The sequence below is a fragment of the Oryctolagus cuniculus genome, chromosome 2 (assembly GCF_964237555.1).
Source record: "Oryctolagus cuniculus chromosome 2, mOryCun1.1, whole genome shotgun sequence".
Lineage (NCBI taxonomy): Eukaryota > Metazoa > Chordata > Mammalia > Lagomorpha > Leporidae > Oryctolagus > Oryctolagus cuniculus.
The window spans coordinates 178,897,673-178,914,550 of record NC_091433.1 but is presented as its reverse complement, the minus strand read 5'-3'; the positions used below and the strand labels follow the sequence as shown (position 1 = coordinate 178,914,550).

General features: G+C 59.7%; 1 protein-coding gene across 7 annotated transcripts in view; it reads left to right on the top strand.

The window, feature by feature from the left end:
- Nucleotides 1-16,878, top strand: part of KLHL29 (kelch like family member 29) — a 283,407-nt gene that overhangs the window by 248,153 nt on the left and 18,376 nt on the right. For all 7 annotated transcript variants that reach the window (XR_007918320.2, XM_008254789.4, XM_008254788.4 and 4 more), the window contains one exon: nt 14,022-14,160. Coding sequence is in view for 6 of the 7 variants with exons in the window: in XM_008254789.4 (XP_008253011.1) it covers nt 14,022-14,160 (139 nt within the window). In the remaining variant the exon portion in view is untranslated. The remainder of the gene's footprint in view (nt 1-14,021; nt 14,161-16,878) is intronic.

Genomic DNA, 16,878 nt, shown 5'->3' with positions numbered 1-16,878 from the left:
TTTTTACTATGATCTATTGTGTTGCCGACAGAGAAAGCTGCAGCGCTGCCATTGATAATCCTGGTGAAAACTTGGAGCATAAATTATTAAGACGTGTAGTTTCTTTTCGGAGTGGTTGGGGACTGGGGCGCGGAGCCCCGTAAAGAAATATAACATCAGTATATGCTTATGCATTGTAATGTGGGACATTTTTATGTCCATAATAAAACATTCTGCCTACAACTATGTTTATGAAAGCAACAGATAGAAAGATCCATACCGCCACTTAATAGAGTTAATCACCTCCCATCGGAACGTTCTAAAAGGCTTTTTATTGCCTGCTGGAAAACGCTGACCATAATTAATACCCTGCACTGTCAGGTGCCAATCAGAGGGCTGGGAGGAACTTCCCAGCACACACAGAGCCTCGGAGAGGTCTGGGGTCCCGTCCAGTGGTCTGAGCTCCAGGTGTCTACGTAGGAACCTGGGTTGGACCGTGGCTGGGGCTCTGGGCTCTGCTGGGGCTCTGGGCTCTTCTGTGGAATTCTGAGTTTCTTCTGCTCTCTAGGCTCTGAGTTGTGGGCTGGTCTGAGCTCTGAATTCCAGACCTGGAGTGACCGCCAGATGGTAAACGGTCCCCAGCGACACTTATCCTCAGGGCTAGGAGGAGGGAGTGGCCAGCCTCCTGGGGTGAGTTCACTCTCAAAAGAGAAGGATTTCCCACCAGTTCCCCGCCCAGAAGAGGGGAGCCTTCGCGAGGCCAGCCTGTGGGTGAGGGCACAGCCCATCTGGGACAGACATCCGGCGCCTTGGCCGAGCCCACAGCCAGCCAGCCAGGGAGGCTCGGGAGCTGATCACTCCCCTTCTCCTCCGAGGTGTGTCGTCGTCACACCAGTCCAGTGTTGCAGGCATTTGGGGAGTGAACCAGCAAATAGCAGCTCTGCCGTGTTCTCTTTCTCTCTCTGTCTCTCACATTAGAAAGTTAGATAAAGCTGACCAGGGGGCGGCGGGGGAGAGTGCTCTCCAAGACCTGGGCCTCTCTCAGGCGCCCGGGTCTGGTGGAGCTGGAGTCTGCCGGTCCCGAGGTGCAGAATGCTCCGAGCAGGAAAGCTCATTTTCCTCTTGGAAAGTTGGACCACCAAGAGCTGAGAATGCCCCCTGAGGGCAGCAAGGCCGGGCTTTGTCCCCCGACACAGCAGGGTGGCCCTCCTTCTCTCTGTTGGCCAGGAACCCTGGGCTGTCTAGGGGCTGGGATATGGGTAGGGGGTCACCCCGGGGCCCAAAGCAGCGGGGGCTCGAGAGGTTGTCACGGCAGCCCTTTGTGGAGACAGTCACACCTGAACAGACCGCACGCCCTCTGGTCCGAGCTGCACCACAGCCTGAAAGGCCTGGGACCCCCAACCAGTGGCCAGTGCTGCCCGGAGTTGCCGGCTATGCTCAGGTCAATTTCTCTTTTTTCCTAGGGGGCCTTTCCCACTGTGGGCTGGGCCCTGGGTCCGGGGAGGCACTGTCTAGCCTTATCCACCTGGAGGCGAGCGCCACAGCGGGGCCAGGCCGTGCCTGCAGCACCCCAAGTTGTGCGTGAAGTCCCAAGGGCACGGGGAGAACAGCGAGGCAGGGGTGTTGTGAAGGAACGCGCATTCCCGCCATAGTCACCCAGACTGTACGGAGCGGCCGTCTCCTTGCCTAGCAGCCACGCTCCCTGCCCCCGCGGGCCACAGTGCCCCCAAGTGGCCAGGGTGTCTCCCCGCCGCTGCAGCACCTGCCCAGATAAGAAGCTGCCTGCGCTATTCCAAGGGCTGTCAAAGGCAGGCTGAGAGATTCCACAGCGCGCAGGCAGAGCTCGGAGTCGCATCCCAACCCCAGCAACCGGGGCAGCACCAGGGGCTGGGTGCTCAGCCTCAGGAGATCACCCTGGCAGGCGGGGAGCCTTGGGGAAGAGACCGGGGCTGGAGCCAGCAGGTTCAGAGCTTGCGCCTCAACAAAGCAAGAGTGTCCTGAAGTGGTGGAGGCCATGCTGGTCGCCAGGCCTGGGAGGAGTGGCCCATGAGCGCTGGACACAGGCATAGCAGCCCTGGAGGAAGCATACATGGGGGCTCCTATCTCTGATCTCGACAGGGCAAGTGTTTTTCCGAAGCCCAGTGTCTCCCGATTTCTAACCCAACAAACAGCACGTGCAGGGCATCCTGTCCAAAAGGGTCAAGTGTCTGGGCCCACGCAAGCCCACCTAGACAGGTACAGCACGAGGGGCAGCCCCGCCCTCGTGGGCAGAGCTGTCCTCTGGCCCCCCGGCTACTGCTAGGGCCCCCTTTTTGTTCCTGATCTCCGGTGCCCGCTGGCCTGCAGCTCCTGATCCCTCCCTGGCCTGTGGCCTTCAGTGAGCCCTCAGGCCTGAGCGGGGGTGTGGAGGAAGCGTGGTGGGCAGAGCCAGGCTCTGGTGAGTGTCCTTGGGGGCCTTCTGGAATGAGTTTGCTAATAGAAATGTAGTTCTGGAAGATCCCGATAGCACCTGTCATTAACCCAGGCACCCTGCCCGGAGTTCTCACCAAGAAATCGGGGGCGGCTGCTTGCAGGTGGGTGAGTGATTTGCAAGGACCACAAGAATATTTGCATAAACATATGTATAGAAGTTTGTATTTATTTGCATTCATTTGCATAAATTGCTGGCTCTTTGAGCTGTTGTTCCTTAATTTTATTTTATTTTTTCCAGTAAATTTCTTTGAGCTCTGAATGAAAAAAAAAAAAAAACTGGACACCTTGAGAGTAAGAACCAAAAGGCAAAACCAACAGCAGCACCTGGGCATGAGCCTGGAGGTTCCCAAACCTTGCTGCACGTTAGAACCTTCTGAGAGCCCTAGGGATCCCTGGTGCCTAGCTCACTACTCTCCCCCACCCCCTACTAGAGAAGCAGAAACTTGGGTGCAGTCCGGGCTTCAGCGCAAGGTTTCAGATGAGCCCAGTGCAGGCTGAGAACCAGGGCCGCAGACAAGACAGGCCTGTGTCAGAGTGAACCGGCGCCGGCCTCCAGCTGAGGCCACACGGTCCTCAAGTCAAGGGCATTCAGATGCTTGCCTGTACCGAGGTGCTGAGGCGCACTGCCCTGCTAACACACGGTGAGCGCTCGGTCACCCTGCCTCCCACCCTCACCACCACTGCAGACGTGAGGATCCAGGGCCCTGGCTGCCCCTCCTGCTGGGAGTCAGCCCGAGGACCCTGGGCCTAGAGGGTGGTGCCTGCTGCCTGCCTGCGGGGCCTGTTCCGTCTGATCTGTGGCCGCAGTCAGTTCGCCTTCAAGGTGACCTGCAGGCAGGTGACCGCACTGCTGCACAGAAGCCTGGGAGGGTGAGCTTGTGTGCAGCAAAGCCTGCCCAGCCCTGCGCACCTGTCTCCAGGCCCAGAGAGCAGGGAGTGCTGGGGCTCCCAGGCTCAGCTGTCTGGGGAGCGGAGTGCTGAGTGTCTGGAAATGCATTCAAGGAGGGCTGGTCCCCAGGGCTCCACACTTTCCTCTACCTGTCACCCACTGCAGACTCAGCGTCCATGGTCCCGCTTGCGATTCCCTACGCCTGTGCCCTGGCCCCTGGCCCCTGGACAGCTTCCTCCATGGCTGCTAGCTCCCGTGCCTTCTCCACGACATCTTCTCCAATCCAGCAGCCACTTTCCTGTCCCCTCCAGCCCTCCGCTAAAGCTCACCTGAAGCCTGTGCGAGACCCCAGCGATGCCGGACGCTGGGGCACAAGGACCTGTCAGATGCAGGCTCTGCTTTGGAGTGCTTTCCTTAGTACGGCTCCAGGCCCACTCTGCACTTCCAAGTGCCCACCATGAATGGGACGAGGTTCAGGGCAGGCCCTGCAGATCTGGATTACGGGGTCAGAGAACGGCCAGACCCTGGCTGCAGAAGTCAAGCCGGGAGGGAAGTTCTGGTTTTAGGAGCTCCAGGAGGCTGAGGAGAACGTATGGGAGCCGAGGGGCCACTTCCAGTGGCAGCTAGGGAAGCCGGGTCCACGGTGCTCCCAGATCCACCTTTGCTGGGACTGCTGGGTTCATCCGGGGCCCTCAGGAGCCCCTTTGGTGTGCAGACCCCACTAATACCCAGGTCAGCTGTGCTGGGGACGTCCTTTTTTTCTCCCCAGCCTGCTCCCTGGCCTGACTACAGCCCCTAACGACCCAGGCCTCAGATGTTCCTAACCCCCACTGCCACTCCAGCAAACCCGCTCAGGGGCTCTCAGTCCGTTCCCCCCACCTCCACCCACCGGAGGCAACCCTGACCCTGAGAGAGAGCAGGGCTGGAAGCTCCAGGAGCCTGGACGGTCTCTGCTTCTAGGAGGAGTTTTGGCCCAAGGCGGACACCATTGAAGTTGACCACTGAAGAAGAGCTGGGCAGGAAGGCCCTGGCCCATGGAACAAGGACAGCTCCTGGATCAGGCTGAGCCGTGCCTCCCCCATCCCTGGGCCCTGGAGGGTGGCTGTGGCTGGAGTCCAGGAAAGCCCTCAGCCGGATTCTGTGTGATCGCAGCTGCCCAGACCACCCCCACCCCCAAAGTGGCCACCGCGTCTCAAGACCCCAGGGCCGGCAAGGATTCTACTTCCTTGCCCTTACGGTCAAGGTCATTCACTCACTCAGCAATGGACTTGGCAGAGGGGTGGGCCAAGGGCGGAGGAGCAGAGGGCAGCACAGAACCTGGTCACCCAGAATGGGCGGGCACTGGAGGAGGCCGAGGGGATTCCAGGTGGAGGGAGCAGCCTGGACAAGGTGGCCGGGCCACCGGGCTCCTCTCTGGACTTCCTGCTGCGCCCTCACTTCCTGTTACGGTTTGGGTAATAGCTGTGATGTCCCTCAAAGACCGTGTTGGGGATTTGGCCCCCAAAGTCTTATGCTAATGGTTCGTGGATTAAGGGTAGAGACTTGATCTGATTACGGCCTTTAGAAGGAGAGCCCAGTGGGCGGCCTTTAGGTCACTGGGGCGTGCCCCTAGAAGGTCCTGCTGGCCAGAGGGTTGGTTATTTAAGCTAAGTTCAGCACAGTTTCCCTGTGTGCATCTCACCTTGCCACGTGATGGTCCCCCGCCGTGCACACTGTCTCCGTCAGATGTCAGACCCATGGGGCCGCCGGCTCAACCTCAGACTGCGAACCTCCAAACTGTAAGCTGGAATACACCGCATCGCTCCACTTGGCATTTTGGTGAAAGCAATGGCAAGCTGACTAATGCACCTGCTGTCCCCACACCCCAGCCCCAGCGGGTGTATAACCATCTGTTGAACCCAGGGAGCTCAGGAGCACAGAGCCAAACTGCCAGGTCATGCTGTCTCCTCCCACCTCGCCCAGGGCCCAGCACCCAGCAGTGCTCCCCGAGTGCTGGCGACCCTGCTGGACACAGCCTGACCAGTGAGGTGGGGCTCGGCTTTCCAGCATTTGTGCCCCACTCAGCCACTCCTAGTCAGTGTCTGAGCCCAGGGGCTGGCACCTAGAGGTCCCCCAGGAGCAGAGCCACATCCAAACACACAGGCCGGACCCTGGCAGTGCAGGACAGCACCGGTCACTTGGGGAACTGTGTCAATGTATTCATGAATACGGGACTGTGGTTTTATTCTCGAGTCTTGGCAAGCTCAGCTTCCCAAGAAAAACGCCTGGCAAGCCAAATACCTGCAGGGAAGTGACGCGGGCAGAGAGGGATAGCGTGAAGTCCAGAAGCCCGGCTGACATCACGGGGACAGCAACTGTCCCGTGTCCAGGAAATCAACACGGGGTTAAGGAGCACAGGCCCATGTGCCCGCATAGGCCTCTCCTTCCTGTGTCTGGAGGCGCAGGTACATGGGCGCCCCCTAGAGCCACACTTGGGCCAGCTCCCGGTGTGAGACAGAGCAGTCAGGCTCTGGCATACTGGGAATGAGAGGTGCCATCCCTACCCACCGGAGCTTGTCTGTCTAGCCAGAAGACAGAATTGGGCAGGCAAAGTCACATAGCCAGGAGGAAGGGATGGCATAGGATGCTGGGAGACAAGAAAGCATGATGGAAGGGGATGGGAAGACAGGGAGAGTCAGCAGAGACCACCGTTGGGCCTTCCTGGGGTCCCTCCCCCAGGCTGGGGCACCCTGGGGACTCTGCTCACCCATCTGATGGGCAGGGTGTGTGCTGGTCCCTATGTCAGGTATACAGGGCAGTGAGAGGGGTGCAGCCCAGGCAGGGTGAAAGGCTAGCTCCTTCCCAGGGGCCGCGGTTCCCCCCAGCTCTTGCCAGGGCTGGCACAGGTACTTGAAGGCACCCATGACCTCTAACCCTATGCAGGGCCTGCAGCTGGGGCCTGAGAACCTGGAGGGTGCAACCCCTCCCTCTGTTGAACTGAGCAGGATATCCTAATACCCTTTAATGACCGTGGCAATGACCTGTGTGGTCGTAAAATACCATTAGTGTATTAGAAACTAGAAAGGACCCCCAGGCATTCGCCTCTCTGAATCGCAGGAGGCAGGTGTGCTGCCCAGACGTGGTACAGACAGGACTGGCGGGGGTGGGGGGTTAGGCACAGATGGAGAGCCTGGGACCGATACTTCTGGAGGGTGGCTGCACAAGACACACACACACACACACACACACACACACACAGAGGCTTTCTCCTCGCCTGCCTCCGAACTCCTCATCCTCCCTGGGCTGCAAATTCTCCCTCGAATGGATTCGTGGTGCTCTGAGATGCCATTAGCCCCTGGCATCTGGGGTTTCCGTTTCATTTCCCTCTTTACCTGGGTAACTGAACTGATTGTACTCCCAGCTCTGGTTCACTAATTCTTGCAAATCCTTTAAAACTATTGATTTATTTGCTGGACTGTGGCTCTCAGAATTCTTGGGAAATAATGGCTTTTGCTAAAGCCAGTGGAGGAGACCTGTGGCTGCTCCCTCCCCTCTTTCCACCCTCTCTCCTCTGCCTGTTCCCCCTCTGCTGCCCTTCCCCAGCCCCTCTTCCCACCCCCTCTCTGAGCTGTCCGTCACCTGGGGCAGGGGACTGATTGTCCCGGAGCCCCAGCTGGACACATCTCTGTGGGATTAATTAAGTCCCCAGGAAGAATCCCGCGTGGCGAGGTTTTGTGGAGTATGGCACGGAGAATGGAGGCTCCAGGGTTGCGTCTGCGACGTGGGGCTCTTTGTCTCTAGCTGGCGAATACCAGGTCCTGCGCCAGGGCCCTGGTGCTCTTCCATTTCCAAAGCAGGTCCTACGCTCGGGTCTGCAGCATTGAGTGCAAAGGCCTGGGGGCCCCTTCCGACCACGGCACAAACAGCTGTCCCACCCACGTGTCCCAGGAATCCTAGGTGGGGGTAGGTCTGTGGGGGGCTTGGCATGGAGGAGGGTGAAAAGCCCGGCCACCCTGGGGAGGCTGAGCTCCCTGTGGCCCTCTCTTGCCCAGGGCTGCCCACCAGCCACTTCCGCCACATATGCAGAACCCAGATGTGCACAGAGTCAGGTTTCAGGCTCTGCACCTGTGCCCTCTCTGCTCCACCTAGGCGCGGGGCTGTGCGGGAGGGTGTGGTGGCCGCATCAGCTCCTCGCTGTGCCTTCTTGGGGAATATATCTTGAGCAATCTGCCTGGAGGCACCTGCAGTTCTCCACTCTTCCTACATCCCTGAGTCTGATAGAAAATGAACTTGCCACGGGCTCAGTTCCCAGGAAGCCGCACGTGCACTTAATGCACCCAACCTGCCCAGAGCCCTCACCCAGCAACATGCACACCACTGTGGTGGCCCCTGGTGGCGACCCCCGCGGGGAAGGTCACGCTGCACACACCCAGCCCTGGGAAAGGTCAAACCTCGAAATTTCAAGTACCATCAGAAAGTCACAATCCTGAGGCAAACCATCCCAGCTCAGGCCTGTGTGTATTTGGAAATCCGACGTCTTGCCTCTAAATGGTGATAAAAGAGGTGGAAGGTGAGCAAGGCTGAGGGTCCAGCCCAGGCCTGGGGCTCCTCTTCCCAAGAAGGCCCTCTGTGCCTCCCAGCCTGAGCACCAAGGCCTGGGCCCCACCCTGTTGTGGGCACACCCAGGAGAAGGGTAGGTAGCCGGTGCATTGTTTCTGAACCCCATGCCCTGCCCAGAGGTGGGGGACGCTGGGGTGCCAGGTTCAGGGACTCCTCCCTCAACCCCAACCCTCGGGGGAACCTGCAGATCTCACAGCTCGGCCTCCCCAACAGAGCTCAGAGCCCCTCCACTGCCCCCAGCCACCCCTCCCCCCAGCCGCCGTCAATGCATTCACCCACCCAACAGCAGCAGGGCCCCTCTCTCCCACCCTCCGTGTCCCAGGGAATCCGGGAGACCTCTTCCCTCCCTTCTCAGACTCCAAATCCACAGGTGCCTTATCACGGCTTAGGGAGCTTTTCTTGGGGTCCCTTGCCTGCTCGCACACCTCATTTCCTGCCTACCCCGACCCCTAACTCCAGCACACACCCCCGCAGACTGCCCCTGGCATGTGTTTGTGCATGGCTGTCGGCCTTTGGCCACACAGGCTGCTACCATAAGGCGCTCCTGTCTAACGGGTCCTACCCCTGTGGGCCATCTTTCATCCACTCCCATACCTGTGCTCCCCCAGTGCCCTGGGCAGGCCCTGCGGCCTCCGAAGTTCGCCATAGCCACCGCAGTCAGCTGTGTCTCTGATCTCCTTCCTGGAATGTCCATGTCCAGGCCCTGAGCACCTAGCTGGCTGAGCTCAGGCCTCAGGGGTTCACACCAGCTACCAGGGAGACACCTCCCCTGGGCTCCCATGGGGACAGGGCCCCACCCATCTCAGGATTCTCCCCAAGAGTGGGGGGGGCAGGGTTCTGATGCTGAGCAGCTGACATGGTCAGTGTCCACTCCCCCGTCGGACTGAGCTTGAAGAGGGAAACCAGGTTCATCTCGTGGTCCAGAGCCTTGCACAGAGGGAGCCCAGTAAGAGTGCACTGGGGCCCTGGCTGGGCAGCCCTGGAAATACCTCGTGTGCGTTTCCTGGTCATCTTAAAGGGCGTGAGAACTTTCCCACTGGAAAGTAACCTCAAGGGCCGCGCAGCAACACACGTGGACGATCCAGGTGTGCAGCCCTGGGCTGGGGCTGGAGACACAGTGAGGACTTTGGTGCCAGAATCCACTGCTGGGAAAATGGCTCTCATCACCCAGTGTGGACAGCTAGGGAAAGGCAGCTGGTGAGCGGCGGGGCTCCCTGTAGGGCTTTTGTTTCCTCTCGGGTAAAGGGCAGGGATTTCCATTTGGATAACAGGACACGGAGAGACCAGCCCACTAAAGCCATAGGTCCAGGCAGGAAGTCGGTCTCTCATGCTTTCCTCTCTAAAAGGAGCTGGAGGGCTTGCGTGGGGCATCTGAGACCTCCTAGCAGAGCGCCTGCCCCGCTGACTGCACCTGGGCCGGCAGGTGGCAGGTGCAGCCACAGGTGCAGCCCACAGGTACTTTGATTGCGCCTTACCTTGAAGCTGGAGCCTGTTCAGCAATGAACCAGGAGGAGAGACAGGCACCTGGTCGGGGGGAGGGCCAGGTGGGGGCGGGCGGAGAGCAGCATCGGTGGGGCCCTGTGGCCATGGCCTTGCTCGGCAGCCGCAGGAGGCTGTGTTCACAGAAAGACCCCATTTGTCCCTGAGGTGTCAGCGCATGTCCAGCGGCCTGCTCCCGGATGAATTACCCTCTGGGCTAGCGGGACGCGGTCTTCGCTGGGCTTTCTCCGTCGAGTTCCCGACTGCTCTGAGTTTATAATTTTTTCGGGTCCTTTATCAAATATGTGTCATAAATACCAATGGGATCGAGAGCATTTATCACCTAGCCAGGCTCTGAAAAAAAAATTATTTGGCCGTCCAACCTTTCTGGGGGCTCTGATTTAATGGACTTCTCTACTGCGGAGCCACTGAAATCCTGCGCCTTTTAATATTTGCCACCTCTTCCTCTTTATTACCACCCCAGACAGCCCTTCCAGTCCTGCGGGAACCGGCCCATTAGTCTCTGACAAAAAACGTGTGTCGTTTGGTGAAAAATATGCACAAGTTTGGCTACAACTTCATCTCCCGTCTCAGCGCCGTCTGTGGCCTCGCTCCCCCAGGAACAAAGCTCCCAGTCCCGCAGGCTGGCCTCGGCGTCCCTGTTTCTTGCTCACAGGGTCCACCCAGCCATTGCACACCAACCCCTCCGGAAGGGGCTGGGGCTGGGGTTTGGGTGCACGCGGGAACCTCCCAGCAGAAGGCGTGCTCATGACCAAAACGTGGAAGCAGCCCAGATGCCCAGCAGCCGCAAAATGCCGCATCTGTGAACACCGCGTCGCTAGTCGGCCTTTGAAAGACGGGAACTGTGATCACCCACGCCGTGTGGGTGGACAGCAAGGACTTCCTGCGTGAGGAAGTAAGGCAGTCCCAGGAGGACGAGTGTATGTGATTCCAGTTCCTCATGGGCCCCAGAGGAGATGGACAGTGCAGTGCTGGCGGCCAGGGGCTGGGGAAAGGGGGACCAGGAGTTGTTTAATGAGGACAGGGTCTCAGTTTTGCAAGATGGAGAGAGCCCTGGAGATAGGTACTGTGATGGTTGGCCGACCTTGTGAATGCACTTGACATTCCTGACCCATGCCCCTGAATTGTACCACAGTGCTTTATATTTTTGAAGACTTATTTATTTATTTGAGTGGCAGAGCTACAGACAGAGAGAGGGGGAAACAGAGAGGTCTTCGATACACTGGTTCACTTCCCAAATGGCGGAAACAGCCGGAGCTGGGCCAATCCAAAGCCAGGAGCCAGGAGTTTCCTCCGGGTCTCCCACATGGGTGCAGGGGCCCAAGCACCTGAGCCATCTTCCACTGCTTTTCCAGCCCATCAGCAGGGAGCTGGATAGGAAGTGGAGCAGCCAGGACACGAACTGGCACCCATCTGGGACGCCGGTGCTGCAGGCGGAGGCTTAATCCACTATGCCACAGCAGCGGCCCCATCCACGATGCTTTTAAACAGAAGTAGTTTCAGACGGAACTAGCGAAGGAGAAGCTGGCATGGGGAAAGCGCGCTGAGCATTTGTGCCTCCTTTCTGTCTCTGTCAGACCTCACCGCATAACAAATAGTTCTAAAACGTAGTGGCTTCAAATCATGCTTCCAGCTTGCTAACTGGGGTGGGCTCAGCTGGCCTGGCTGTGGGATGGGCAGATACCGGCGGCGGCCACCCACAAGATGGCTCGCTCTACTCCACACAGGCCTCTCACCCTGCACCAGGCCAGCCCCGACTCCTCCACGTGGCGTTGGGTGGCAGGGGCCTTGAGATATGAACAGAAGCCAGCAACACTCCCTGAGGCCAGGGCTATGCGGGCACAAAGCCATTCCCACCATGTTCTGCACCCTAGAGCGAATCAAAGGTGAGCCAGGAGTCAAAGGGCAGGGAGATGACGCCCACCCCTCCACCGGGGAAGCTGCAAGAACTCTGCAGCCACCACGCTGGCTATGCCTATGCATATGCCAGGCCCCGTGCTGGGCGTTGCAGATGAAAATATAAATAAAACAGCCGGCCGCGGGAGGCAGGCATGTAAATAAATGATTACAACACATAGCGCGCTCCAAGGAAGCAAGTGCAGACTGCCGCTGTGGGGGCCTTCAAAGGGAGGCGGAGGGCACGGGGTGCGGGAGGCAGCGGGGACAGGAGGCGCAGGGCCTGGGACCAAGGAGCACCAGGCCTGGCCTTGAGGGATGGGTGACGAGCAGCCAGCCCCACGAGGGAAATGAACGACCCAGGGATGGAGCCAGCTGCTGGCTCTGACTGGAGTTGACGTGCGTGGTGTGGGCACAGAGGTTCCGCCGTGGCCGTCCCTGCGCTGTGCCGTCCATTGCAGTGCCGTCCGTGCCCTGCGCCTCTGCTGGCCCCCACAGCTTCGTCTCCAGCCCAGGCTTCTGCGCCCCACCTGCTCCCCCTCCCCTGGCCTCCCACAGACCCACCCAAAACTAAACTCCTCTCTCCCCCTTCCTGGGTGTCGCACACACGCCCCTCCCTGCCTGTTCTGGCGCCCAGGGCCACCGCGCCCACACCTGTGTCCGTCTCTTTCTTTGCCTTCTCTTGAAGTTCTGGCCGTTTTCATGCCTCACTGGGGTCAGGCGAAGGTCACCACCACCACCACCCACTCGAGTTGGCCTCCAGTGGGGTGCTGCCAACATGCCAGGTTCGTGCTTAGCCTGTGCTACCTCGTTTAGCTTTCGGTGAGGAGACTCAGCCTCTGGGGATGTTGATTCTTTTCTTTCCCAAGCGCACGTGCCCTAATGGGAGGCCAAGTTCAGGTTCACACTCCAGAGGAGCCCCGAGGCCAAGCTGTTTTGCGTTTGCTTTCCTGCCTCCCATCCAGACTCCTGAATCACTCTCCATCCCGGCTCTGTGTGATTTCATCAGAAAGCCACATCTCCCACGTCTCCGTGGTGCCCCCAGGATTAAGCTCCATCTACCATGGCGAGGCTCCTGAAGTCCAGCCTGCTGGCCCCTCGGAATCCCTGTTGCCCCCCCCCAGCCTGTGTGCCGGCCAGCATCTGTCCTCCAGCCTGGCCCCTGTCCCTGGAAGCTGCAGGGCCCACACCTCAGTCCCCGTGTGGCTTTGTCCTGAGGGATCCTCCTGGGTCTTCAGCAAGCTCAGAGCCACAGCCAAGGCCCACCAAGCCCCTTTCCAGCCCTGGTCCTAGCTTGGTCACCAGGAGCTGAGGTTCAGGGGCTTAGCCAAGGACATCCAGGCGTCAGAGGCAAACCCAGCAGGGAGACTTGGCAGGCTGGCTGACATTGGGCCACGTGGACAGAAGACTGGTCAGGGCACGCCGGGGGGTGAGTCTAGAACAGCGGCTGAGGATCAGCATGGACCTGGAGGTGTGGGGTGATGGCAGGGCTCCGGGAGGGCCCGGCTCAGCTCTGCAGGCAGCCCTCTCCCACTCACCTATGGTAGGAGATAGCCCTGCTGCTGACAGTCAAGGTCATTCTGGTCTGCTACCAGGAGTGCTGAGGGTAGTCCTTGACCAGCAGGTCCTGGGGCAGGCAGGTGAGGCAAGGCTGGGGGCAGTTTGGTCACCTGAGACCCTGCCTGTTACAAGTGAAGCTAAATAAGGTCCCAGGTCATGGGCAGGCTCTTCCTTCCTTCTCTCTTCTAAACCTTGGGGTGGGTCTGGTAGAAGCGTCTGACATCCCCAGGTCTGGAGCCCACAGGCCTGGGTACTGTCTATGCCAGCCCCAGGTGGCCAAGACACCAGGCAAAGGTAGGTGCACGCCAGGGTGGGGAGGCCCCGGAGACCACTTCCTGGGACCCTCAAGGGCTGCAAACCAGGCTCCGCAGGGCTGAGCCCCAGCCAGGGTGGGAGTCCCGGGAACAGGAAGGGGTGTGGAGAGTCCCGTCCCTTGCTTGCTCGCTCCTCCGGAAGTGCCTGGAAGTATGATTTGGAAGGAGGTGTGTGCCTGGCCCCCACTCGGCTGCCCCGGGGAGCTCTCCCCACGCCACAGCTCTGAGTGTCTAACAGCAGGGATGCTGTTTTTGCAGGTTTTGTGGTTTTACTTCTTTGGACCGTACCCAGCCCACGCTACACCACAATGCCATGCTTTACTCGGTACCTGATGCATTGCGCCATTGGCACTTGGAGAACCTGTTTTGCATTTATAGGGCAGCTTTAGTTGTCTATGATAACGTATCCTCCACGTTTCCGATTGTCAGACTGGGACTCTTTCCCTCTGCCTTTTGATTTCTGGGGTTCATTTTTTTATTGTACTTGGGGGTTTTTTTGTTTGTTTTGTTTTTGTTTTTGTTTTTGTTTTTTTTCCGTGGGGGTTGGCTTTTGGTTTCTGGTTTTGTTTTTGTTTTTGTTTTTTGCTTTTGAAAATTGTGATTCCTCTGGCTGTGTAGCCCCTCCCCGCGGCTGCTTGTTCCCGCCTATGTTTGTGACTTCTTTTGAGTGTCCGTGTTGAGCCAGTCTTGCCAAGAAAACAGTATCAAGTATTTCCGATTTCTCTACTTCTTGAAAAATATTTTTAATTAAAAAAAAATACAAGAAAACTCTTAATGGGGACGTGGCCCTGTCTGTCTTCTCTGTTCTGCAGAAATGTTGAAGGAGCTGAACCAACAGCGCAGAGCCAGAGCCTTCACAGACCTGAAACTTGTTGTTGAAGGCAGAGAGTTTGAAGTCCACCAAAATGTTCTAGCTTCCTGCAGCTTGTATTTCAAGGACCTGATTCAAAGGTTTGCCTTCCTTCCAGCTGTGCTCGGGTCTGTTCCTTTGTAGGATGCTTTTGTGTCGCTTTTCTCTTCCCCTCTCTTGCAGGTGCCTGAAGCGTGACTCCCTGTCACAGAGCCAGTAGCCATCTCTCCTCCTGCTCCCCTCCTCCCCAAGCCCCCTCACACTCAGCCTCAGAACAACCACTGCCCCCTGCCGGCCTGCCCCAGCCGGTGGCCAGGGCCCCACGCCCCCCCCCCCCCGCAGCCCCGCCCCCAGAATCCCACCTGTCCTGCCCGCCCTGAGATTAGGAACACGGCAGCTTCTGCTCAAGGGACCATGGCACACAGCCCCTCACTGGGCCAGCACGGGCTCCCGGCACCACCGCCACTGCCACTCCGGTGAACTTCCAGCCAGGACACCTCATCAGCCAGGCCAGCCCCGCTGAGGGGCCCCTCCCTCACTCCAAGTCAGGGAGCAGAGACTCCAGGCGAGGCCTCGTCCACCCTGCGTGTCTGGCACGTGTGCGCTGGGCCTAGGCCGGCGCTGTCCGAGCGGGGACCAGGCGTGTCCTAAACACGATAGCCCGCAGCCCCCGCCCCCCCCTTCGGCCCTGGGCCCGGCCTTTCCCACCTGAGTGAGTCTCAGTAGCACTTGAGCATCTTTCTTTCTTTCTTTTCCATTATGTTGAGTTTTTTTAATTCGTCTGCTTCATACCCTTGCAAAGCAGTCAGGGCCCCCTCCAAGCTCCTTAGTGAGGGCGCGCAGCCGAGGGGCAGCCTGGGGACCGCTCACGCTTCTCCCAACATCAGCAGATTAATCCGCTGCTCATTTTGCCTTGCAGCCTCTCCGGGGCGGACGCCGAGCCGGGCCCGAGCTCAGAGTGGGAGGACAGGACCTGTGCTGGCCGCCCAGTGCCGTGTGCGGACTTGCCGACTAACCCCCCAGTCACTGTGTTCTGTTTCAGGACGGCACCCTGGCTGCTACCTCCTTCCCGATCCGTTGTGTCCTTTGGCGTAGAACGGGGCTGCCTGGCGTGGGAGGCCCTCAGCCACGCAGGAGGGGCCGGGCTCCCTGGGACTTCCCAGCTCGTAGGCAGCGCTTGGGCTCTCTGTGTTAGGAGAGTGAGGTCTAGAGGGGAGGGATGGTACCGCGGCTCCTCCCTGCTGCCATCCTTGGCCAATCCTGCCGCAGAGCAATGCCCCGGGGGCTGGGGCCTCGCTGCAGGCGAGCTGGGGTGTGCAGAAGGGGCAGAGGGGCCAGCCCTGGCCTGGGCTGGAACCCCGGAGGCCCCTTGACTGCCTTTGGGACCCTCCCCCGTTCACAGCCAGACTCTTGCATACCCCAGAGAAGAGGACTCCGCTAAAAAGGAACCCAGAGGGTTGAAGGCTGCCTGGACAGGCTTCCGACAAGGGTGTGGGGACAGGGACAGTCAGGGCCTGTGTGAGGCAGGTGCAGCTAGGAGAGGGTGCCCCTGGAGGTGGGAGCACAGTGGGATGTGCCAGGCAGCTGCTGGAGGGCAGAGGGCACCCCCTTGGAGACCTGAGTTTGACCCCGACTCTGCCACTTGTCCGATGGCCTCAGGCCAGCCATGTCCTCCCTCTCAGGCCTCAGGTTTTCTCATCTGTAAACCAGGAGGTGGGTTCACATGAGGTCCCCTCCCAGCTCTGACACCCTAGGGTGACGGTCAGTGGGTGACAGGGCTGGCCTGCAGAGGCTTCCCTAGTGTGAGCTGCTGGCCGTAGAGGCAAAGCGCCCGAGGCCACAGGCGGGAGGGCGGGGAAGGTGACCCACTGCGCAGTTGGCGTGTACACTGCGATGCACAGTAGGAGGCAGGTAGAGGATCGGAACCCAGAAGTCTAGGGTTTAGAGCTGGGGGCCCACAGACCACAGGAGGGTCCCTGGGCTGACGCCGGGCTGGGGGCACCCTGCCGCCCAAGGGCACGGTGTGAGTTTGCAGCCCTCCCCTCGTGGTGACCACCAGGCACTCGGCTCCACTGATGCAGCTGGTCGCAGGCAGGTGTCAGGAGGAAAGCCCAGGCCTTACAGGGAGATGTCAGCCTTCCTGGCCACGTGCAAGGGTCAGGAATTTCAGCTTCTCACCGTCAGAGAGCGGCTGACGCTGTCACCGTGTCATTTCTGCCCCCTTTGCCCCTGTGGCCCAGCAGACCTAATGTGCAGCAGCTGGAATGGCCCAGAAGGGAGAAGTGGCCCCGGCTGTGCTCTCGGAGGGGACAGGGAGGGCCGATCGTGGAATGGGGGTGTCCTGGCACCTCCCCACATGGGACCAGCACTGACCTGTCCAGGGTGAGCCTGGCCGACCCCAGGCCTGGAGAGTGAGGCCGGCCTCCTTCCCACCTGCAGCCTGGAGCCAGCCCCGACATGCCGGCCTGGCCAGTCCTAACCCCAGGGTGGCCACCCCTCCTGGGAGCCCGCGGGACAGCTGAGGTTTAGGCACCGCCGTGGGGCCAGGAGGGAGGCTGAGAACGGAGGGAACAAGGCTGGAGAAGGAGGCAGGAGCCGCGTCCCAGAGGCTTGGTTTAAGCCTGCGGGCAGTGTGGGCAGACCTGTCTCCTAAGGAGGACAGATCGTGAGGAGGGGAGCCGCCCCCCGGCCCCACCTGCCCGCCGCCTGGGCGTCTTCCCTCGCAGGCAGCCGCACCCTCAGGGAGGCCACGGCAGCTAAAGTCTCACCTGGTCCTCCTCCTCTGACAAGGGCCCGGTCCCGCCCACAAGGAGACGGGC